A 27,103-nucleotide genomic window follows, 5' to 3' on the forward strand; every position below is an offset into this window, starting at 1 on the left:
ATGTGTGTATATATATATATGGGATTCTTTTCTTCCATACAAGCATGTTGTTTCCTTCTAATTGAGCATATTTTTGTTTTCATATCTATTTTACCTATGAATGGCAGGTGTATTTAATATATAGTATAACTTGTAAACAAACTCATCCAATTTTAACATGAAAATGTGTAAATAGATTAATTAATTGCAATTTATTTACTTTACAGAATGATTAAATTTTCACTGGCAACTGCATACATAGTTGAAAATGCTTTGACATAAGTAAAAAATATGGTAAGTTTAATTTTAGTTGGTTTACCTTTAACAAAAAAATAAACATTTTTAAAAATCCTAATCGACTCTCATGAATAAAATATTGTAATTGATTAACTTGATTTCTTTACTCTTCATGGTCATTTGCTGTAATTCTTGTTTAATGCATTATAACTATTTTATGTAAAAGAATAATGGTATTAGTTGGATGAAAAGGAAAGCAAGAAGCCGGGATATTCTGTAAGGTACTGTTTTTATCTTACACTAATGTGACATAAACTAAAACCAATGAACATTCTGATAAAGCTGCTATTAGTTTTGAGAAAAAACATTAATATAATTTAGTATTAAGTACAAGAAGGTTCTGTAACTCTTCTGTAATAATTCATTTTTTATAATACTATACACTGTTAAAAACAAAAGAAAATATTGTATTCCAGTGTGAATTAATCACCATACGAAACAAATTTTGTTGAACTAAAGGCAAAATTGTATTTTTATTTTCAAAGAAGAGAACAATAACACCAAAGAGTTTTATCTTTTCCATAGAAAATTTATGTTGACAACTTTCCATACAAAAAAGTTAAATGTTTTTATATATAATTTGATTGACAGAGGTCATAGTTATGCAGACTGGTTGATCAAAAAAATGTCAAATTAGTTATTGTTTAGCAGTTACGTTAATAAAATATATGTAGTTTGTTTCTTGATATCGTAACATTAAAAAAGATTTTTTTAATTTTCTTTAATAAAATATCGCACTCTTCCTTTATCTTGTATGAATAACAATAACAAAGATACATGCTAAAAAAAAAGTCATGAAAAGAATGAAATTTTAGATAAAAATATTATATATATATATATATTTAGTATTTATTCTTTTCTGTTTCAGAAAATAAACACTTTTTAATGTTTTTGATACATTATTTTACTGGAAAAAAAAATGATAGCACGGTTTGTTTTCATAAAATGAGCTATTATTAAATAATTATCATATGTTAGAATCAAAATAATACAGAAAATATTTAAAATTGTTGTTATTAATATAATAATTACTATTATCTTTTCTACTAAGATCCCTAGAGTTTCTATGATCAGTACTGCTTACCTTTCTTACCTTCATTCTTTTATCACTTGAAGCGTTTTGGAACCACTACACTGTCAAAACTTATTGTATTTAGTACAGTAGTATTTTGACTTCAGAAACAAATGATAAAAGAGTTAAGATGCTAAGAAAGGTAAGCAGTATTCAACATGGAGAAAATAATTTTTTCAACAAAAAATTTATAATCGTTTTTCATTTCTTAAACATAATTGAAAATAATAATTCTGCCAAAATCGATAACGAGGTCAGTTTCAAATATCTCGATTCAATAGTATCGATAATCATCAAAGTAAACTTTTGATTCCTGTCTTATGTTTTCTTCACACATGTGTTTGGTAGGTTAAGTGCTCTTTCTTTGTAACATTTTTATTAAAAATGGATGTAGATATTGTCACTGAAGCTTTCAATAAAGTTGCAAAAGAAAAGGGAAAGTATAAATCAACTAATGTTGAAAAGTTATTGGATCTTGAGTATGATTTAGGAACGTTGTTAGCAATTGACACGAACGAAATCAACATGAAAGAACTGAGGTAATATTCTTTTGTTTTTGGCATTTTTTTATTGTTTTTATTTTAGTTTATTTTTTATAAAATAGCCGAGTTGTTTATTTTGTCAGTTTCATTTGTCTAATTTATCATTTTTATTACGTTTAACTGTTTATTCTTATTTAGATGAGTCCATCTCCGTATTTTTTGACGCCACAAACAAAACTGAATTTTTATTAGACAATCAAAACAATTGACATACAAACACAATTAAAAACAAGGACACTCTTCACTGATTTTTCCAAAAATAAAAAAACGGTGAATTTTCACCGTACAACTTGTGCCACATAAAGATGTACGACTGGAATAGCATTCTGTGTGAGCGTATCGTTCTTTATGCTTTTGATTGGCTTTTTGCTATCTGGACTCTATTCGATTAATGCATGCACCTGATGGGCCGACAAAAATTTTCTGATTGGTTGACAGTAAAATGCACGTATGTTGTTGGCCATGAATGTTAATATATGCCTTCCAGATTTCAGATACAAAAATGGACTCGCCTAAAACGTAATCATTCAACACTGATAAAAGAGTATCTGGTGACTGATCTTTAATAGGTACCATAAAACAATGATAAGTACAGATTTCCAGCCCCTCAAATACCCACTACAGTTGCACAATGCGACCAACATTGTACTTCTGACACACTGATAGTCTCATAGTTTTCAACATAGATCTCAAGTTCCCCAATGTTTAATAGATGTCAGTAAATGCTACTTTTAAATATCCCGACAAAAGTTTTTCCTGCCAACTACAGCAGTACTGCTGAATTGTGAACTTTTATTGCCCAGTTAAACTGTAAAAATTCTTTTTTATTAACCTCATGAGCCCAAGAATAAATAAATTTAAAAATCTGAGAAATTAATCGTTTTGATCCGAAAAAAATGTGACCACCCTGAAGTCATACTCTTTATGGCACTTTGAATCAGAACAACGCCAATGCAGACCATCAGAAGACTTGAATTCAACATCCGTATTGGTTTTTTGCATGTTTCAACTTTGCATATCTGTTCTTTGAAAAATAATTTATTGTTTTGTAATCATTCCAAGCAGGTTCTCATTATCTTAGGTAATTTAATAGAGATACTGTAAACAAAATTATTTACATTCACTGAAAAATTGATCATCAAAAATTTTACCCATTTTTGTAACAAACTGACAAAAAGATTATGATTAACAAGAAAATTATGTGCACAAAGAAAATAGATCAAAAGGCTGAGCACAAAGATAGATAGGTAATGTACAATGTAAAAGAACGCCAAATACTTCTGATAAGAAGTGGACAATAAAACATGTAATTGTAACATAGATAATGTCACTTTTCATGAACGCCAGAAACAACATTAGATATACTCATCTAAACAAATCCCTAATTGTTTCTGCAATGAAATATACTTCTTAATCCTAAATTGATTTTTAATTTAGTAGTATGACCATTCTTTTTGTGTACTTTATTGTTGTAATTAAGATAATTATTATTATATTTTCTGTTTAGAACACTGTGATTTCTGTGTTGAATACTGTTTACCTTTCTTAGTGTCATTCTTTTATTATATTTTGACACGTTTCAGAATAACTGCATTGTCAAAACTTATTGTACTGGTATTTTTAAATTTCTATTAGTCTTTATATAATGTTTAGTCAACGATCCTTCCTTTATTTGATGTCATGGCCTTCATATTTATCTGGCCTTCTTAGTATTTATTTGTTATTAATGTTTATACTTATCTTTTAATTTTATTTATCTATTTGCAGTAAATTGAGGTTCTTGAAAAGGATATATGCTTGATTGTACTTTTTAATTTGAAAATGTCTAAATTTTCTAAAATATTCATTCTTCCTTTAATACAATTGTGAATTAATTTCATTGATTCTTCCATTTTAATTGGGGTATATATGTCCTTCTTTTATTAAAAACGTTGCATAATTAGGATCTTGTTTTTGATTTTTAAAAGCTCTGATATGTTCTTTGTATCTTAATCTTAATTTTCTTCCTATTTGTCAAATGTACGAGAGGTTATCTCTAAAGTAAAGACCGTTTCATTGTAAAAAAAATTTATTCTGAAAACTCTATAAATATTTTTTATTTCTCTTAAACTACATAACTTGTACTACTTCTCTATATAATCACCACATGAATGACATTTATTGTAGCGATACACCAGCATCAATACACCCTCATTGTATTCTTTCGCCATCAGTCCATTTAGCCACTGATTAACATCATTTTTAAGTTCATTGTCACCTGAATTGCTTACCACTCAAAAATTCTTTTCATTTCCCAAACAAATAGTAATCTGAAGGAGCTAAGTCCATACTATATGGTGGGTGATCCTAAATTTCCCATCCAAATGTATTAATCGCCAACATGTGGAGGTGCATTATCGTGCAGCAGGATGACACCGTCAGTCAGCTGCCCATGCTGCTGATTTTGAATGGCATGCCGTAACTTATTTAGAGTTTCACAGCGAGCTTCTGCATTTATAGTCGTTTCATGTGGCATGAAATCGATCAGCAGTGTGCCAGACCGATCCCAAAAGACTGTGGGCATCAGTTTGCATCCAAATGATTGTGGTTTGACCTCTGTTTGTGCAGTTTGGTGATTGAGGATGATGCCATTCACTTGACTGCTGTTTTCTCTCTGACATGTAATACAAAATCCATGTTTCATCGCCAGTAACAATTTAATTAAGGAACTCATCACCTTTTTCTGTGTAGCGCATCAAAAATTCCAAAGCAGATCCCACTTGGATTTTTTTGTTATGTTCTGTTAAGATGTGCAACTCCCAACATGCACCAACTTTTCTGAAGCCTAAATGATCATGAACAATGCGACTGATAACAGCTCTTGAAACATCAGGAAAAAGAAAGGCCAGGTTGGAAATTGTTGAGCGATCATCTTTTCTGATTTCATCATCAACATGTCTCAACAAGTCCTTTGTGATTATTGAGGGCCTCCCAGAACGTTCTTCATCATGCACATTAATTCTGTTATTTCTAAACCTTTCACGCCATTTTTGGACGTTTCTTTCATTTATTACATTATCACTGTACACAGCAACCAACTGCCTATGACTTTCAGCCGGCTTAATGTTTTGATGGTTTACAAAATGTATGAAACTATGTATTTCGTAGTTGGCGATAACATGAATTTTCCTGTTTATTTTATAATGCAATAACTCACACGTAATCAAAGATACAACACGACAACTTACACACAACAATGCAGTGTGTACATTACTAGCGTGGCAATGAACAACACAGGTTCGCCAACTTTAAGAGAGAGAGATTTCCCAGCGATCTTTACTTTAGAGATATCTCTCATATGTTGCATTGCGTTTATGTTATATATATATATATATATATGTATAATTATAATTAGGATGTATTTTATTACTAGAGGTGGTTTATTTTGTTTGAAAAATGAAAATGGTTTCAAGAAGGCTCTGAAGTCGATAACAGGATTGGATGGATGTTCTAGCACAAAACAGTAGATAAAAATATCGGACAAAATAAAGGATATTCTGATCATTAATTATAGAATCACTATTATAGAAAATGGAAGAGATGGGAATCTCTTATGGCTTGTGTGAAATAATTTTGTCTGAATTTTAGATATGAAATGAGTAGCAGCAAAATTTGTCCTAAAACTGATGATTTAATTTTCAACAAAAGTAACATTGCAAAACAATTGTTATCTGCTGCCAGTTTGTTATCTTGGCATTCTTAATGATTCAGAATTACTCAAACATGTTATAAATTGAAATGAAAGCTCAGTCATCCTGATGGAAGCTTACAGAGACCCAAGACCAAAAAAGAACACAGAATTTGATTAAATAAAGTTCTCTTTACTGTATTTTTCTTATTACAATGGCATCGTCCATTAAAAATTATTGAGCAAGTTAAATTTAAGCTGTTATTTTTCCACTTATCATTTCATTCATCATCTTTGTTAGAATAAGTGTGTAGCATGTTCATGGTTGTGGTTTCCAATCTAATTGATTCAGTCTCTCTGTTTACCCACCAAAACCATTATATTCTTCTGCGGGACTTGATTTTTTAAGGGTTGTACCACAGACAAGTCAAAGAATCAAATTTAAAAACCATTATTATGAACACTGTTTAGAAAAAAAACTGTGTAAAGATGGATATTTTTATTAAATATTTAGATATTTTAAATATCTAATTAAATGTATTGGTATTTTTTTTTTGCTGAAGTATTGGTTTTATTCAAAATAATATAATCTATTGCTATTAATTTTTTTATGCCAAACCGAGTCAGATTTATTTAAGTAGGTTGTGGAAGCTTATTTTATAATGCTTTCAAAGAAGCTATTTTTATAACTGGTGCTTCTGTTTTTCACTCTAGTTTCAATTTTTTTAAGACCGTCTCCCTCAAACTCCATCTGATGGTTTATAAAACTGAAATTTTGTTTGTATTTATGTATGCAATATATTTGTCATCTTTATTAATTTCTGATATTTCTAAATTTGTGTTAATATCAGAAGTAGAATGTTTATTGGTTATTAGCTGGTCTGCCATGTTAGATAAACCTAATTTATTATTTTTGTAATTTTTATAATGTTCAAGAAATCTAGTTTTGAAGGATCTATTTCTTTCTTTCTATGTAAATACATTTAATTTTTTAAATTGTACATAGAGTAATTATTTTATTATTATTTTTGTTTTTTAATGTGGTTATTAGGCTTGTATGCTGGTTTAAATGTTTCTTTTGGGTTATAATATTTCTTTTTTGGGTTTTTCTGTTGCTGTGTTTGGTAATAAAGTTGTTTTTTGAAGATTCTTATTTATATAAAATAAATGGGTACATATCGAACCATAAATTAACTAAGCATATATATTTTCCCATAAATTAAACTTTACACGTGAATATGAAAAAATAATCAAATAAATGTTCTTCACCTTACTATCATATAAAACAACCAACTAGAGCTAATGTCTGAAATATACAGAAATTATATAATTTAAATATTATTGTAAGATTATGGACACGCTTAATCTCAGTAAACTTTTAGAAGTACTATATACTTACTGTACATACCCTTACCACATATAAAGAGAGCAGCACATTCATTAACTCACTCCTGAATAAAATTAAAAATAAAATTAAAGATAACAAAAACAAAAAATATATTACAGTAATTTTCATAAACAAAGACTGAAAAAATATCTTACAAATTTAAAAAGATAGATATAATGAGCCTTTGAAAGAAAATTAAGTAAACGGTTACATACAAAACATAGTCATCAGATACAATGCCTTTTATTGTATAAACTGAGTTGCACTAACTATGTAATATTCTATACTGGACGAACAAGATACAGCTTCAGATACAAGTAACTCATAAAAACACATAGCATTAACATTTGCCAATCACATTGTAGATCAAAAAAGTTTCACCAACTTTAACAACAAATTTGGTATTAAACATTTATACAAAAAAGGATGTATCTTAACACAATCAAATATTATGAAATATATTCACACACAAAATCATTCAGCAACAGTATGTTAAATGAACAGACACAATTATGATCTCAGACAATTTTCAATTACATTCTAAATTCATATTTTCTTAAGTCAAGAAAACTGCTATCAGCTGCCACCAGAAAATAACTGAAAACATTTCAACATAAATTTTTAAAACATTATATTGAATAGATTTTGTTATTTATAGGTGATTTTATTATAACAAATTACTGTGTTGTAATATTTACTGCCACTTATAGACAAAAATATTGCAAATAATATTATTTTAATTATTATTGTTGTACTGGAGAGGTTGAGCCACTGTATGCAGTATGCAACCATGTGTAACTAAATACTTGTTCAGACATGAAATAATTTCTCTCTCTGCAGCATCTAAACTAGAACATTTAACTCGATGTCATCACTAAATATCCACTGATAATATGCATGTATGGTATCCCTGGCTCATGGTTTGCCTGATATCTTGGTTCTGTTGCCTGAATTCTTTACAAAAAATGTTTATGTATTTTGTAAAATTAATCCTCTGAATAACTACTGTTGATTATCTATTGTCAGTTATTCTATTTATTTGAAGTTGATCTTTTTGTTAATAAAAAAATGGATGTCTATTTTTCTTTGTACATATAATATTTATATATATGTATTTAAATATTTTTTTTTTACTTATATGACTGGTAGAGGTGTTAAAAGGAATTTCATATGAACATTTAATTTAAAATTGTTTTATTTACCGACTTATTTTTTTTAGGTCAAATAAAAAAGATGAGTATTTATTGAATTTGGCACGTGATAATACTCAATTATTAATAAATAGATTATGGGAACTTCCATTTGAAAAAGTTGAAGAAGCTACAGTAGTAAAATTACCACAACAATCATATATTCTTCCAAGAGAAAAACCTTTGCCGAAACCAAGGCAACTATCTAAATGGGAAGTATTTGCTAAAGAGAAAGGTTTGCAGAAAAAGAAGAAGGCTAAAGTTACATGGGATGATATTCTTAAGGTAATTGATGTCTTTTTCTGTTGTATGTTTTAACATCATTACGATTTCAAAATATCTGAAAATGTTCATGATTATTGTAAATATTGATGGATATATGATACAGAGTAGTGATTAATGGTAAATACATAAAGGAAAATTACTAGAAGAAAATTTAAAAGAATACAGATAGTTTTCATTTACATTTTCTTCTAATAATTTTTTTTCATGTATTTACTATTTGCTGATTTGTACCAAATCATATGTTAAAGTGTGCTTATCTCTTTGCAGAAATGGGTTCCTGTACATGGATTTCGAAGAGCTGCTGCTGAAAAAGAGAAAAATTGGCTCCTTGAAGTTCCAGCTAATGCAGATCCTTATGAGGATCAGTTTGAAAAGAAAATTGCTACTCAAAGGGAGAAAGTTGCTAAAAATGAATACCAGAGATTACGTAATATTGCTACAGCACATAATATCAAAGTACCTCACATGGGAGTACCACCTACAGAAAAATTAACATCAGCACAGGTAATGATAATATCAGTTGTAGTTAGAATAATATTATTATTTAATATTTTGTTTGCTTTGATGACTCGTTGCTTCATTAAAATGTCTACAACCCTCTCATTTTTCTTCTTCTTATTTGTAGATGAACATTCCAAGGCTTGTTGCAGCTATCTGAAACCATGGATAATAACTAACCCACTTTCTGTTTGTACTCATACAATAATAATGTGACAGGTTTAAATATAAATACTCTATGCTGAGACATTTTCAACATTAAAATGTTAATACAGTTGACCCCCCATGATAATTTTGAATAAAATTCTGAAAATTTGCAGATTATTTGCAAAAGTTATTTTTAAATAATTTTAAAATGTATAAGATTTATTTTTTCTGGTTTTCTGAATAAAATGATGTATTCAATAAATTCCTTTAACAAATGTTTTTGTATGTCATATTGTAATGCAAAATTTATGCAATATTGCTAGTGAAAGAATAGTTATAAATACAAGGGCTGTCCTGAAGTATAAAATGTTAGGGTATAATAAATTTAAAATAATTAATTAAATAATATTTATTTGGTAGTTATAATAAAAATTTCTTAATTTTTGTATGTAGTTTTAACAATTCATATTTCATTCATTTTTAATTTCAGAATTAAAGAACCCCTCCCTGCAGTTATCTAGTTATTTTTATCTTCTCATCTAAAATAACCAACACCTATAAATTATAGTAGTTTTTTTTCAGTTTTCCTTTTTTGGAATAATATAAGAATCATTTTCATATAGAATCAGTAATGTATAAGCCTTACCTAATGAACCACAATTGCAATGGGTTTTTTTTTTTTACTGAAAACACCATTCGTGTATAAAATTTTGTAGCTCAAAAATATCCAAAATTACTCAAGAATTTCACTGAGATTTAGATATGCTGTAGTAGTGTATCTGAAGTTGTGCAGAATGAAGATTGGTTGAGTTATTCTTGAGTTACACTTAATTGTTCCAAAATCTCAAAAACTATTGTATCTATTTCATTTAAATTTAGATATGCTGTAGTAGTGTATCTGAAGTTTTTTAATCTGTAGAGAAGTTCCTCTGTGGTCAAATTTTTAACTTAGATTAATATTTTTTAACTAAAGTTAAAATTTGTTTAAATTAAAAATTTGTTGTCTTCATGAAGGATTTAGAAGTATATTTTATTTTTTTGCCATCCTCAATACTTTGTGTTGGATTGTTGCAGCATAATGATAAAACACCTTGGTGCAATTCTACTTTCAAATTAATTTTAGATATTACTTAAAAAAAAAAAAGTTAGTTGTGGAAGTTTGGTTAAAATATCTGATGTGAACACCACATGACTTCCTTGTACGCCTATTGAATTACATATACACATTTTTTTGAAATGAAAAGTATGTAAAATTTTATTTTATTAATAACTTTATATTTTTTCATTTTTTTTTATTGTTATTGAATTTTTATTTATCGTACATTTTTTTTACAATTAGGAGGTTAATAATTATTAATAAATCAATATATTTAGATTTAAAAAAAAGGAGATGAAAGACTTCATCTCCTTTTTTTTAAATCTGATTTGATCTGATGTGCCTTGTAAGATCCAAATATTTCATTAATTAAAATTTTATTTGGCTATAACTCTGGGAACCAATGAAAATAAGTACCATGTATGTATGATATATTGTTGAAAAGCTCTCAATGAGGGCTACTGCAATTAAGAAAAAACCCAAAATCGGGTTATTTTTTTGATTTTGGGCTTTTTTGGACACTTTTGGTTCAGTTGATTGCAATCAAAAGGGGAGGTGCACAACTAGATGTTACAACAGTCCTAAGTCAAAAATTTCAATATCCTACGACTGGTTTTTCAATTATGGGAGATACAAACGTATGTACAGACATCACGCCGAAACTAGTTAAAATGGATTCAGGGATGATCAAAATGGATATTTTCATTGAAATCTGAAAACCGAAATTATTCATGATCATAGTACATTCTTTACTTCATACAATTAAGTAAAAATGTTATATTTACTATATTGCATATTAGGTTTTAGGTTATGCTTGATTAAGGACTCTGTGCATAATTTTTCTGGATTCCTTTATTAATATTACAAGAGACAGATTTTTTGCTTTTGTATTACTTGCAAAAATCTGTTTATGTATGGCTATTCCATATTTTAGTCAAAAAATGTAAAATGAAATAAACTTTTTAAAGTGAATAAATCTAATTAAAGAAATGCACTAAAAATTAAATTGAACAATGATACTTAACTCAGTTATTTAAAAAAGTACTATATTTTGAGGTTGGTGTCAAATTAAGGTTTAGTAAATAATTATGAGTCAACTTAAAAAACAAATAATTGAAAAAGTACACATTCAAAATCTTCCACATACAACTTTTATATTTTTAAAGCTATTTTGAAAGTAGATCCTTTCTTTCTGTTTGCTCAGTTCTATGCTAGCTTAATGGTTGAAATGCATACCAGATAAATTCAGACTTCCTGATTCTTTCTTCATGGTAATAATTGTTCTATATAAATATCATATTATTAGTAACTATTAATTATTGATAAAGTAAAATTAATTTTTTATTTAGAAATTCGTACTCTCATTTTTTGTTTTTATAGTTGGAGACTGCAGAAGGACTTGCAAGAATTTCAACAGCTTCAATCGGTAAATTTCAACCACGTCTTCCTAAAGAGAAAGCTAAAGAAAAAAAACTACCAGGAACTAAAAAGAGGAAAATTGCACCTGTGGTAATTATTTTAATAAAGTAATAGTGTTTTTAAGAAGTAATCTTTTTTTTCAGAATTTTCATAGTAAATATACTTCTAAAACAAATTAAATTTATAGAAATACTATACTCAACAGTGTTACAGTTGAAGATATAAAAGAATTATACTAAAACATTAATGGTGTATATCATATTGTAAATGCAAGTATAGATTGATTATACTTGTAAATAATTCATCATATTGTAGCAGGACAGCCATCTTCATGTAGAAAATGTTTGCATAGAATAACCTTAAAATTAAAAAGAAATTGTCCTTTTTATTTTTAATTGAAATATTTGCTAAAATGAATGTCAACAGACTAAGTCACGAAAAGGTTGTTTTGCTAAAATTTTAAATGCTTCTACCATTGTTATGTAAAATAATATGCACTTTTGTTTTTACTATTTCATTCTTAATAGATGATAAATCATTAAAGGTAAAAAATATTCCAAATCTGTAAATGATTGGCAACCTTCCTTCTTCCAGAAATATTTAATGTTGATAAAATATATTTTAATAATGGTTACAATTAACATCGTGATCATGTTTTATTAAAAGGAATTTTGTTGTGTGGTAAGCAAAACATTAATTATTAAAAGTGAAGATATAGGCTTGATTGTATCAGTTTTTTTAATAGTAAGATATAAAAAAACTGTTATGATCAAATGACAAAAGTTACATTTTTTATATACAGATTTCAGTAAATATTATTTTTTTGCCATAACTGATTAATATATTACATATTAATTATAATAGCATCTGGAAAAATGTAAGCGATATTTAAAATATACCGAGGTTGTGATAAAATTTATATTTAGTTAAACAAAACTGTGAGTTACCATGTTTATCTTCTTTTATATAAAAAAACAAGAATACTTTTTTTATTTTTGGACAATTCAAGCTAAGCTGAATTCACGTTGGAATTACTGAAATTATTACTAAAATGGTATTAAATTATTGTTTGTATGTTTTTAAAAAAAAAATCGACAAGTGTTTTAATTAACTATTGGTAGCTTTAATTTAATTTCGTCTACAATTCAAGTACAACTCTAATAAATCGTATACAAAGTTTTCTGTTTTTGAATATGTATATTTTAAAAATAAATGAATTTAATTGGTACTAGATATGGAGATTTGCCATTAATAAATGTCAACAATATGCCTTAAAACTATACCCAGCATTGCTGTCTTCAGTGATCTATGGGAACTAATTAATTAAACTTGTCTTTAGTAGTGATTAATCTTTACTTGACATCGTATTTGATTTCTAGGATACTGTTCTCTTGAGATATTCCAGGTGCTATGGAACCTGGAAAATTGATTATTTATTTATCCAGGTGCTAGGTTGTAAATTGATTTAATTACCCTGGTACTCAGAATCATTTGCACTTAGTGTTTTTCTCTTTTTGTTTTAGCCTGCTGCTGAAGAAAAGGAATCTAATTTAGGTATTATAAATAGTATATTAAACAAGAAACCGAAATTGGATATTAGTAAAGCTGTCAATAAACAGATATTTGAGGAACAGTCACAGTAAGTATTTTAAATATTTCTTATTGCTATAATAATAAAAATCTTAGAATGTTCGTTCTTACATGCTAAATTATTCTTTTCGTATATATACATTATTTTCATAATGTACAATTATATACAATAGTTACTTATCTGTACTTAGTTCTCCATTCTGCTTTGCAACTATGCTGTTGTTGCTGTGCATTTTTATTTAAATCACAAGTATAGGGAGTATGTAAAATATGGGCTTAAGTCTTAATATATCTTAATTAAATGTTAAAATTTTTGCGTCCTTTTTTAGTGAAAGTCTACTGGCTGAACTCCTGAATAGATTTAACATTGATTTTCATTAACTGATTAACATATGATCATCATTTTACTTGCCTTTTGTATTGAATAGGGTGTTTTGTAAGTAGAATATAAAACTGAATGACTTATATAAACATATAACATTTTTTTTTGTCTTCAGTCATTTGACTGGTTTGATGCAGCTCTCCAAGATTCCCTATCTAGTGCTAGTTGTTTCCCTTCAGTATATGCCCTACATCCTATATCCCTAACAATTTGTTTTACATATTCCAAATGTTGCCTGCACAATTTTTTCCTTCTACCTGTCCCTACAATATTAAAGCGACTATTCCAGGGTGCCTTAATATGTGGCTTATGAATCTGTCTCTTCTTTTAACTATATTTTTCCAAATGCTTCTTTCTTCATCAATTTGCCGCAACACCTCTTCATTTATCCATCCATCTGATTTTTAACATTAGTCTGTGGCACCATATTCAAAAGCTTCTAATCTTTTCTTCTCAATTGGTACTCCAATCTTCCAAGTTTCACTTCCATATAAAGCTGCCCTCCAAACGTATACTTTCAAATATCTTTTCCTGACGTTTAAATTAATTTTTGATGTAAACTAATTATATTTCTGGCTGAAGGCTCATTTCACCTGTGCTATTTGGAATTTTATATCGCTCCTGCTTCATCCATTTTTAGTAATTCTACTTCCCAAATTACAAAATTCTTCTACCTCTATAATTGTTTCGCTTCCTATTTTTACATTCAGTGGTCTGTCTTCATTATTTCTATTACATTTCATTACTTTCGTTTTGTTCTTGTTTATTTTCATGTGATAGTTCTTGCGTAGGACTTCATCCATGTCGTTCATTGTTTGTTCTAAATCTTTTTTACTCTCAGCAAGAATTACTATATCATCAGCAAATCGTAGCATCTTTATCTTTTCACCTTGTATGGTTACTTTGGATCTAAATTATTCTTTAACATCATTAACTGCTAGTTTTATGTAAAGATTAAAAAGTAACGGTGATAGGGAACATCCTTGTCAGACTCCCTTTTTTATGTTCTTCAATCATTACTGTTACTGTTTGGTTCCTGTAAATGTTAGCATTCGTTCTTCTATCTCTGTATTTAAACCCTAATTTTTTTAAAATGCTGAACATTTTATTCCAGTCTACGTTATCATATGCCTTTTCTAGGTCTACAAATGCAACCAACAGGTTTGCTTTTCTTTATTCTTCTATCCTTCTATTATTAATCTGAGCTCTAAAATTGCTTTCCTTGTCCCTATACTTTTCCTGAAACCAAATTGGTCTTCTCGTAACACTTCTTCCACTCCCCTCAATTTTTCTGTACAGAATTCTAGTTAAGATTTTTTATGCACGACTAGTTAAACTAATTGTTCTGTATTCTTCACATTTATCTGCTCCTGCTTTCTTTGGTATCATGATTATAACACTCTTTTTGAAGAGTGATGAAACTTCCCCTTTTTCATAAATATTACACATCAGTTTGTATAATCTATCAATCACTTCCTCACCTGCACTGCACAGTAATTCTGCAGGTATTCCATCTATTCCAGGAGCCTTTCTGCCATTCAAATCTTTTAATGCCCTCTTAAATTCAGATCTCAGTATTATGCCTCTCCTTTCATCCTGTTCAACTTCCTCTTCTTCCTCATTTTATAATTCATTTCCTCCATATAAAAGTCTTCAGTATATTCCACCCACCTATCGACTTTTCCTTTCGTTCTATAAATTGGTGTACCATCTTTGTTTAACACATTATTAAATTTTAATTTATGTACCACAAAACTTTCCTGTATGCTCCATCTATTTTATCATTGTTCATTTCTCTTTCCACTTCTGAACACTTTTCTTTAATCCATTCTTCATTTGCTAGTTTGCACTTCTTGTTTGTAGTATTTCTTAATTGTTGATGGTTCCTTTTACTTTCTCCATCACTAGCATTCTTATATTATCTATGTTCATCCATTAGCTGCAATATATCGTCTGAAATCCAAGTTTTTCTATCAGTTCTCTTTGTTCTGCCTAAGTTTGCTTCTGCTAATTTAAGAATTTCCTTTTTAACATTCTTCTACATTTTCTACCTTATCTTTTTTACTCAGACCTCTAGTGATGTCCTCCTCAAAAATCTTCTTTAATTCCTCTTCCTCAAGCTTCTCTAAATTCCACTGATTCATGCGACACCTTTTCTTCAGGATTTTAAACCCCAATCTACATTTCATTATCACTAAATTATGGTCATTATCAATGTCTGCTCCAGGGTAAGCTTTGCAGTCAACAAGTTTATTTCTAAATCTCTGCTTAACCATGATATATATCTGATACTTGCAGTATCATCTGGCTATTTCCATCTGTATATTCTTCTAGTATGATTTTTAAACTGGGTGTTGCAATTACTAAATTATACTTCGTCCAAAACTCTATAAGTCTGTCCCCTCTTTCTTTCTTTTTGCTCAGCCCGTATTCACCCACTATATTTCCTTCCTTTTATTTTTAGTGGGAGTATCAAAATTTTTAATTTTGTAACTTTTATAGCTAATGATTTTCTGTTGTGGATCCAGGATAAGTATGGTTTAAAAAATTGTTTGATTTTTTACAATTAAGTGGCTTCTCATTTGTGATACGGTTTAACATTATTAGAGCCCCCCCGACGGGGAGTCTTATTCTTTAAGACTTTGGGGGTTGGCGTCCCCACGGGCCTAGCCTCTGCAGCTATTCTTCCCACTATACAGTGAGCTGCAGAACACTTTACATTATACACATACACTACACCAAGAACACTACATAAATTACAACATACACACTTACACAATTACACAACAACATCCTACACTGATATTTCTTACATTAACACTCGGTGGTGTTGCGACATCTTACGAAACGCAACCGTAACCCAAGGTGGGAACAAATCGTGCCGATGGGTGAATGGCTCTACATAGTGAGTCTTGAACGATGTCCTCTGGGCACCAGGGCGAACCCAGTTGTACTTAGCTCTAGCTCCAGTACGCGTGCGCTCTGCTGGAGTGGTCCATCTTTCGCCGGTACTCATGGGACCAAAATTTCAATTCCAACAATAAACACAATGATGGTTGGTGGTCCATCTGAAAAAACCACCAAATTATGTCTTGCGAAGAGACCTCGGTCAGCTTTGTCTGACGACGATAAAAGTCCTATGGAAGAGAACTACAAATCTTTAGACTTGAACACTAAAAATATTCGATTCATTGTTCTCCGAAATAGTCAGGAAGGTGGCTCCCTCCAAAAGGTTTCACCTTTCCTTATAAATAAAACTCTAACAGGTGCAAGTGGCTCCCCAAAGAACATCAGGAAATTACGCGACGGATCGATTCTGGTTGAAACATTCAACGACGAACAGAGTCGATCAATCTTACATCTCCGTAATATGGGTGGTATAAATATAAGTGCTGAAAGCCACAAAACTTTAAATACGAGCAGGGGTGAAATTTTTTGTCGAGACCTCTTAGATATACATAGCAATGAAATAGTTGATGAGCTTTGCCACCAAGATGTTGTTGAAGTGAAACGTATAATGAAACGGCAGAACGGAACAGAAGAACCGACACCGTCTCTTATATTAACATTCAATCTTCCTGTTCCACCAGAAAAGATTAAAGTGGGTTACCTCTCGGTTCGGGTACGACCATTCATACCCAACCCACGGCGATGTTTCAGATGCCAAGGTTTTGGTCATACTACAACATCTTGTACAAAAACGGAGATCTGTGCTCGATGTTCTAAAGAAGGACACAATGACACTAACTGCGAAGAAAGTGAAAAATGCGCAAACTGCAGTGGTCCACATACAGCCCGCTCCCGAGATTGCCCAACTTTTAAAGAAGAAAAGGCAATTCTCAAAATCTGTACGGAGCAAAAACTATCTTTTCCGGCTGCACGTAGAGAATATAAAAAGATAAACAACTCACGGAACCTGGTTAAACCAGACGTATCTTTTGCCACCGCTACAACTAACCAAATTCCTACAAATGCTAATAATCAGCAGTGCGAATCCTGCAATGAGCTTAAAAAACTTGTTCAGATGCTATCTGATCAAGTAGCTTCACTTACAGCCACTATCTCAGAGCTGACAAAAATGAATAAAAAGTCCTCCGTCCCAGCTAGTGAATCAAACAGTATGATACATACGAAAGTTCCTATTCCCAAAGTCGTACCGCCACGAATAGCGACTATCACAGCTGGCAGTAAGCCACCTAATAAGCTCTTCATAAAGGGAACCCACATAACTATCTCTTCTGGGATGTCAACTACAGCATCCCATTCAAATAAATCTCCTCCACCATCACCTCATATACTGGAGGATATGGTTGAAGAACCACCCGACCCTAGGGCATCGGAGTTCTTTAAAATAAAAAATACAAAAAAGAAAAACCGAATCACGTACAACTAATTTTTATATAGTTTCCGAAATTTATTTTTTTATTTGTTTTTTACACTTATGAACATTATTCAGTGGAATGTTAGAGGTATTCGGTCCCGCATTGAAGATATTAGAGTACTGGCGCACACACATGATCCACTAATCATGTGTTTCCAGGAAACTCACCTTCTACAACATGACCGAATTACACTTAGAGGATACTTCTGCGAGAGATACGACTGCCTAGTAGACAGAAGGGAGAGTGGTGGAGTAGCGATTTTCACGAAGAATGGGGTGTCAGCTACAAGAATTCAACTAACCACTGTCATTCCTGCTGTTGCAGTAAAGGTCTCTATTCCCTTCAAATTGCATATCTGCAATCTGTATCTCTCACCGAACACTGAGTTCAGTGTTTTAGATGTCTCGAATCTCCTCACACAAATACCATCTCCATCGTTAATAGTAGGAGACTTCAATACCCATCATATTTCCTGGGGCTCAACCTTCTGCTCCACTCGAGGAAATATGATAAACAGATTGAGACAAGATTTTGACCTTTGCCTACTGAATAATGGATCACACACATTTATGTCCTTATCAACTGGTGCTGTATCTAACCTTGATCTTTCCATATGCTCACCGAATGTACTCCCTCATTTTAATTGGTCGATTTGTGATGACTTTCACGGCAGTGATCATAGACCAATTATTATTAGTTTCGGTGTAGACTGCGAGATTAAAAGAAGGCCACGGAGATGGATTGTTGAAAAGGCAGATTGGAACGGATACCGTAAAGCATTCCAATCTCAGTATGACGATGGAGCGAACATCCTCGACCAATATTCTTCTTTTACGTCCATGATACTTAAGAATGCCAACAGATATATCCCACAAACATCGGGTAATCCTAGACGTCCTTTTGTTCCATGGTGGAACGATGAATGCAAAAATGCTATTAGGAATCGACGGCAGGCACTACGTAAATTTAATCGTAGGCCTACAACAGAACATCTAAATTTATACCGCAGGGCTAGAGCGGTGTGCCGTCGAGTATTCTTGGACGCTAAGAGGAATTCATGGACGAAATACGTGAGCACTATCTCACGCACTACTTCCACGTCTACTGTATGGAAGAAAATTCGTGCAATCTTCGGATCACCAAAACAATCTATTCTTGGTCTTATTGATGAAGGAGAACTCCTTTCATCATCCTCGGAAGTGGCAAATAGTCTAGCAAAATCTTTCCGCTCGGTGTCTCTCACCTCATCATATAATAACGATTTTCAACGGTACAAGATACAAATGGAGGTGTTGTCGTTAAACATTGGTGATTCGGTTGGTGAATTAAACACTCCATTCGTATTTAAAGAATTGTTACATGCACTTAAAAATTCACGGGACACTTCCCCTGGACCGGACAACATTCGCCTTTCCATGCTTTCACACCTTCCTAATTCGGCACTACAACAACTTTTGAATATTTTCAACGGTTTATTCTCCGAACAAGTCTTCCCACCCGGCTGGTCAGAAGCATTTATTATACCAGTACTAAAACCTGGTAAAGACCAGACGAACCCCTCAAGCTATCGCCCTATTTCATTAACAAGCGTTTTGTGTAAAATAATGGAGAGAATAGTAAACCGCAGACTTACATGGTACTTGGAGAAACATGGCTTTCTATCTCCAGAACAGTGTGGTTTTTGACAAGGACGATCTTCTATTGACCATTTAGTGTCACTGGAAACAGCCATACAAAACGCTTTCCTAAATCGGCAGCACCTCGTCCTATCTTCTTCGATATAAAAAAGGCGTATGACACAGCCTGGCGACGTGGTATTCTTAACACTCTCAAAAAATGGGGAATCAAGGGCAATATGCTTGCTTTTATCCGGGGATTCTTAAATCACCGAACGGCTCGTGTTCGTGTGGATGATTCGCTCTCAGATAGTGTCATCTTGGAGAATGGAGTGCCCCAAGGTAGTGTATTAAGTGCCACCTTATTTTCTGTAGCCATAAATGATATTACCAAATGTGTTCAGGCTCCTGTCTCATGCTCTCTATTTGCTGACGACTTTGCTATCTACATTGCAAGCCGTTCGGCACCTACAGCAGAGAGACTACTGCAGAACACTATATATCACCTTGAAGCTTGGTCCAAGATTACTGGTTTCACATTTTCATCCGAAAAAACAAAATGTGTAGTTTTTTCTCGGCTATGAAACCCTTCTATTCCGCAAATTTTTCTTAACGGTGAGACTATTACTATCTCTACTTACGTTAAGTTTTTAGGTTTAATTTTTGATAGCCGTGTTACTTGGGTCAAACATTTAAAAGAATTGAAAACAAAATGTTCCAAAATTCTAGATATGATGCGAGTCCTTACTAACACCAACTGGGGAGCCGATAGATCATGTATGATACGTTTTTACTATTCCTTTGTTCGCTCCCGTTTAGATTACGGTTGTGTGGCCTACTCATCAGCTCGTCAAACCGTGCTTAAAATGCTGGATAGTGTACATCATGCTTTCCTTCGGCTTGCCACAGGCGCGTTTAGATCTAGTCCTGTCGCAAGCTTACTGGTAGACTGTGGTGAACCATCACTTTGGGATAGACAAGACCAGCTTTTATTATCGTATTTTGCTCGTCTCAGAGGACAACCAAATCACCCGGCTCTTGAGTCAGTCTTTAGAAATCCTAATCTAGGAAAGTATGAGGACCATCCATGTCGTACTGCACCGGTAGGTATCCGTACCTGGCGTCTGCTGCAGCATATAAATGTTGACAAACCGTCATTCTTTCCTATATATCCTTGCTCATATCCTCCGTGGAGAATAAACCTTATAAATTTTAATTTTGACCTGACCACATACAATAAACAATCAACACCATCTATTGTCTTTCAGCAAATGTTTTAGTGTGTTCTCTCCAAGATGAAACCAGACGCGGTTGTATACACTGATGGATCGAAACAAAATGATACAGTTGGGTGTGCATTTGTTGTTAATGAGAGAACTTATATGTTTGGTCTACCCGGTATTACGAGTGTGTTTACCGCTGAACTATACGCTATAAATAAGGCTCTAAACATCATTAACCCTAAATATAGAAAAATTCTTATTTGCAGTGACTCGTGTAGTGCTCTCCAAGCCTTAAAAAACTTTTATTCCAAACATCCTATCGTCATTGAAATTTACAACGCAATCGCTGAGTTGAATAATCGCAACACAGAATTAAGTTTTTGCTGGGTCCCTAGCCATGTAGGGATTCCAGGTAATGAACATGCAGATTCCGCTGCCAAAGAAGCATGTAACCAGCCTCCTTTCACCACCCGAGTTGCTACTTCTGATTTCATTAACTATGTAAAACAATTATTAAGAACAAGGTGGCAAGGTGATTGGACAGCTACCGTTGATAATAAACTCCGTCAGATTAAAGATTCTGTGTTACCATGGAACTCCTCATACAGAAAACCCCGGCGTGAGGAAGTAGTTCTCTGTCGATTGCGGATAGGACACACGAGAGTCACACACGAGTACCTGTTTACAAGAGGACAACCACCTCTATGCGCAAGATGCAACTGCCGCGTGACTGTGCGCCACATACTCATGGACTGCATATGTTATGCGGCATTGCGTCGTAAATTTAAACTACCTAGTAACATCCGTGGTATCTTGCGTGACGATAAGGAGGTTTTAAACCGGATGTTTATATTTTTACGTAGTATAGGGTTAATGCAAAAAATTTAATAAGTATGTACTCTTTCGTAATTGTATGTATTGTCCTATGTATTGTTTTTGTTATCCGAGTAGCGAGCCTTTTACACTCCCTATCGGAATTTTTTTTTTTTTTTTTTTTTTCTATATAAATATATTCATATTTTTTTGTTTGTTTTTTTAAATTCGTGTGTGATATTAGTTGTAAGATTTTTGTGATATTAGTTGTAAGACTTTAAACGTAATAGTTTTAAGTTTTATCTCCTTTTTTAGTTTTAAGTTTTATTTATTTTTAATGTGATAGTTTTTAACGTAGTTTTAAGTTACATGTTAGTGTTTTTGTTATTCGAGAATGGGTTTCCGGATTTTGTTTTTGTGATAGTAGTTTTAAGTTTTAATTTTATCTAACAACTTTAATTACTTTTATTTATTTATTTTCCGGGCGATGATAACGTTCAACCGTTTTACATTATTAGAAGCAAAAAATTCATACTAATTTGTCTTGAAATTACTTATTTTCAAATTACTACAATTATCAAAAGAATTAAAGATAATACAAGTATTCTTGGGTTATAAATTATGGTTCCAGAATAATTTTTTGTTGTATTTTACTTTGAAAATTAATAAATAAAAGAGGTCCCAGAACTATGTGTTTATTAGTTTTCAAGAAAATTGTTGAAAAACAAACTTTTTAAGTTTAGTAAAGTTGCATTAAACAAAAAAAAATTTTCAATGATATTTGTAGAGAATTTAACACCGAGAAAATTAATTTTAATAAAAGTCAATTGGAAATTGATGAACTTTTCAAAAATTGTCTTATGTTAGAGAATTTTATTATTTGTAAACCAAACCAAAATTCAAATTACTGTCATTTAAACAACTAAAATTATTAGTTATTTATTTTCATGGTACTTTCTTAAAGTGGCACCTTGATTGTTTATAAAAAGCATAGTTAATCATATTGTAATAGAATTGTTGTTAAGTTCATGTGTCAAATTCATCTGGTAGTTTTGATGGTATTTTAGTTAATATTTAATATTACTTTCAGTAATTTTAAAATTATAATTTTTATTTATTGTTGGCATATGTAAAGACAAGAAATCAGTTGACATATGTTAATGATGTCAATAAAGTTCTTTTGAGAAGATACAATGAATGATTTTATTTCTAGTTACAAAAACTAATATTAATTTTATTACATCAAATAACATAAAACCCCTAACTTGACTATAATTTTATGCGCTAATAATTTTGTTTTTTGAAAAAAAAAAGTTTGTCACAAAAACATGTTTCTGAACACATGTTAATGTAAACATGTAAGTCATTGTTATCATTTTGCAATTTTAAAGCTATCAAGTACTTCTACAGATAACATACATAGGAGATTTGAGGATTTTAATCCTGAAAAGATGTTCTGCAAGGCAGTCATGACTTGCAGTCATCCTGAATACTGCTGCAGATTCCCTTTGAGGGTTGTCAGGAATTACATTTTTGCCATTAATTAGAGCTATATACTGTTTACCTCCGGCCTGAGTTGTTAGATAATTTAAGAACTTTCGTTTAAACCTTCAGTTTATAACATTTTTAATGGAGTGGTAAGACAAGTTACATGTTTTAGTCATCATTATTGTGGTTCCTCGCTTTGCCAAGTCAGCCTTCTCATCTTCTTCAATTCATAGTGTGAGATTGTATCTATTGAAAGATAACTGAAATATCAATTTCACCTAATCTATCAATAGACGGCTTAATTTCAGATATTCTTGACATAATTGGGAGATAAAATGACGAGATCTCTTGGAGGGCAAATTTAGATTTATAAACAATACTACTTTCTTGGGAATCTCATTTCTGGCCAACACCTTTTTTTAAAGCAATGTTAATTGCCTCCAGCTCTCAATCAAAATTAGTTTAATGTCATCCTATAGATAAATAAAAACTGAAAAGAGAACTATAGACACCAACTCCAACATACCCTCCAGAGAGCAGTTAGTATAAATACAAGACCATCAATGACAATAGTAGTATATATGACTATTAATATAGTCCCATAAATATGGAACTATTATTGTGTTATATAAATTAAGAAACAAGAAAGGCTGAAAATGGTTTAAAAAAAATTCATAAAATCTAAAATCAGTTGGTCATTTTGATTGTTAAACAGTCATCATCAAATACATGCAGATGAATTACTATGTATGAGGTCTGTCTGGAAAGTATCTGACCTTGGACTGTAACTGGTGTAAGAGTCAATGGTGATATCCCCTTTAAAGTAATTTTCTTTGAAAGCCACATCTTTTGCCAATGATTCCACTTTTGAAACCACTTCGTGTATTTTATTTATTTTTTAATAGGTTACAGTTACAGCTGCTTCATAGCATTTTTAATTTCTCCCATGCTATCAAATCTTCTTTTTAGAGGATTTTTCAATTTAGAGAACAGCAAGAAATAAAAGAGAGCCAGGACAGGACTATATAGGGTTGAAGAAAAGAGTAAGGATTGCTTCAATGTTCATGTTGTAATACTGTTATACTTTCTTGGTTTACAGCTCTTGCAGCTATAAGAGCTGGCTTGTTTGCAGCTTCTTCCACTGTGAAAATTGGACTTTTTTTTGCATAATCTTAAACTCATGTTTCATCCCTAGTAATGTTTTTAAACATTCCAAGTTTATTCTAACAGTTCTTGATTGTCCTGAGCGATTTCCAGCCGATAATTTTTTTTTTTTATCTTTCTTTGTCAGTAACTGAATCAAATCTTGCAGCCATGTGGCTCAACCCCAATTCTCAAGGTTTTTGAAATCATAGCTTTTAGAATCATGAGATTATCTTCTCTATCAAACGATGATTTTGTTTAATTAAAGCTTTTTAATTAGAACTTTTTGTAGAAGACTTGCCAGAAGGGTCACTTCTAGTTATAAGTATTATCTCCTAAACTACTTTTAACACTTTACCCTCCAATTATAAAATCAGGTAGTACCATTGGTGTGCAATTTTTTCATCACGTGGTTCCTTGTCAGCTGTTAATTAAATTTATTTATTACCTATTTATATGGTAAAATTGCTTATGTAAAAAAAAATTAATTTTTTTCACAAAAACCTTCATTCAATCAAAAAATAGGACCCTCATGTCATTTAAGATAATTTTTTCACAGTGATATTTCTTGAAACAATTTTTTGGGTGTAAAGTTTCTAGAAGCTGTTTCACGTCAAAATACACTCTCTTCTACCACCTTTGACTGAACGATTGGAGCACATAGCATAATTCTTGTGTTTATTATCAAGTATTTTATTTAAAATATGAATTGGTAATCAGATTCTTTATCAATATTATCATTTTCAATATCAGAATCAGTTAAAAAGCTACCAGAACCAGTGGTAGATGCTATGCTGACTCATTGAGTACATAACGTTACATTGAGTACGTAATTAAGCATAAAATTACATATTTTCAATTCTATTGAATATCGATATTACATGGGTTTTATGATCTTACAAGCAGATGTCAATTTATTTTTGAATATCTGTGCAAAGCTGTGATTAGTTTAAAAATATAGAGCCATACTCAACAAAGGAGCGGTACCAGTAAATTATGATGTCAAACTGTATTCAACAAAAGAATGCAAAGGGGTAATTTTTGTATAATTTTTCAATAATGATTCACATTATATGCAATCATTGTTTTTAATTAATATAATTATGTGTGTTACTGTTTTTGTATTCTGTAACATTTATAAAATTGTATTTTGTAGGCGAGCTGAAGAAAAGAAAAAATTTAAAGGGAAAGGTGGAAAGAAACAAGGGAAAAAGCATGGTATTGGTAAACCATCGGGTAGTAAAAAACCAGCAGCTGGTAAAGGAAGACGAAATCCCCATAAAAAAGCAAAAGGAAGAAAACGACGATGAAAAAATTAAGAAATAGAATTATATATCATTTGTTATAATTTTAATATTTTCTTATTAATAAAAGTGCTAAATTTTAACTTAATAAAGTGTTAAATTTTAACTTTGTTTATCACAAAGTGTTTATCACTTACCTTGTAATTTCTTTATTAACATTTTTTGTGTTAATACATTTTAAATATATTACTGATTGTATAAGTCTATTGAGAATACATAAGCAATATAAATAAATTTTCTTTAATTTTGAAAGAAAAAAAGATGAAAAATGATTATTTAACAAAAACTATAAAATCTCTCCAGGCTGTAAAATTATAGAAAGGTAAACACAACATTGTTGTTTTGTCTGGTTAAAAAGTGGTTTCAGGTCAGCAGTTTATAGATGAGCTTATTTAGTTTCATAAATATGAATGAGAATGTATGATATGAATGTACGATATAACAAACTTGACAAATTCATCTTCAAATATCATATAAATTGATTGATTTGTTTCTGTTACCAATAAACGTTTTCTAATAGTTCACTTGAAGATTCAGGAATTACCATTAAGAAACAAATATACTTAATTATGATGATATGGCTTCAACCAGACTATTATGGACTATATAGTCAGCTACATGAAATCTTTTGTAACTGTTGGTTTATAAATAGAGATTTTGAAACATAAGACATAATTAAAAAAATCAGAGGTTGACTTATCAGGGCTAAATGCTTAATTTTTTTATTCAAATAAAAGGAAAATTATGAAAAAATACTGTATTAAAATTAAAGCTGTATACCAGATATCAGGGGAAAGGTGTTAGCCAAACTTAAGACTGATTCAGAGATCAGAATTAATGAAACAGTCGTGTGGACAGATTTAAGGAATTGATTCAGGACATTAAAATAAACAAAAAATTGAATTTCCTCTTGATTCATTTTCCTCCTGACTGCCATTTTGTGTTTTTTTACATGATTGCCCAAAAAGGAGTGTATTATATTTAGGGTATATCTATGTTTGCTCCACAGTAGCAGCTGAACCGATTTAAATGTATGATACCACATTGGAATCGTTACGTTACCAGGATTGTCATAAGCTATGTTTAAATAAATTTAAAAAATCTGAAAAAAATTATACTATATAAAAAATGGTCACCCACACGCTCTAATTGTCCTATATTAAAGAGCAATGTTTGTCAAAAATGCTTTTTTGGCATTTGTGTTTTTTAATTTGTAATGAAACTTGGGTGTACATATATCTAACATCTTCAAAATAAATAAATTAACATTCACCCATTCAAAATTAATGGTGGTTAATCATCATTAATAGTTCTATAAATATTTGTTCTGTTGAATTGTGCTTTATTAAATCAAATGTTAAGCCCTTTGTTGTGAACAAAATGACATCTCATTTGTTCAGATTGCTTGATGATCAGCTTGTTTTCATTTACTTCAGTACTGAATTAAATATAATAAAAATTTGTTATGGTAATAATGGAACAGGCATGTAAAAGTTTTGCAATTCATCTTAGCCATATCTCAATAATTTTCAAACTTGTTAATTTTTTTGTAAGTATTTGGTACACTTACACCAAATTTTGTT

General features: G+C 30.9%; 2 protein-coding genes across 3 annotated transcripts in view; one reads left to right on the forward strand and one right to left on the reverse strand.

Annotated features, from left to right (window-relative positions):
* LOC142329988 (uncharacterized) overlaps positions 1-27,103 on the reverse strand; it is a 38,747-nt gene that overhangs the window by 9,566 nt on the left and 2,078 nt on the right. The gene's annotated exons all lie outside the window — the stretch shown is intronic.
* On the forward strand, positions 1,658-25,652 carry LOC142330261 (ribosome biogenesis regulatory protein homolog). Its single transcript, XM_075375448.1, has 6 exons — positions 1,658-1,887; positions 8,164-8,419; positions 8,687-8,923; positions 11,541-11,669; positions 13,103-13,218; positions 25,373-25,652. The coding sequence occupies exons 1-6, from the start codon at positions 1,733-1,735 to the stop codon at positions 25,524-25,526; spliced, it is 1,047 nt and encodes a 348-aa protein (XP_075231563.1). The 5' UTR covers positions 1,658-1,732; the 3' UTR covers positions 25,527-25,652.

Source organism: Lycorma delicatula, chromosome 9 (assembly GCF_047948215.1).
Source record: "Lycorma delicatula isolate Av1 chromosome 9, ASM4794821v1, whole genome shotgun sequence".
Classification (NCBI taxonomy): Eukaryota; Metazoa; Arthropoda; class Insecta; order Hemiptera; family Fulgoridae; genus Lycorma; species Lycorma delicatula.

Excerpts from the sequence above, each read along its gene's own strand:
- LOC142330261 (XM_075375448.1), top strand. The coding sequence starts at position 1,733 with ATGGATGTAGATATTGTCACTGAAGCTTTCAATAAAGTTGCAAAAGAA. Across the intron at positions 8,924-11,540 it reads AAAAATTAACATCAGCACAG|TTGGAGACTGCAGAAGGACT; the intron begins GTAATGATAATA and ends TTGTTTTTATAG. Across the intron at positions 13,219-25,372 it reads ATATTTGAGGAACAGTCACA|GCGAGCTGAAGAAAAGAAAA; the intron begins GTAAGTATTTTA and ends TGTATTTTGTAG.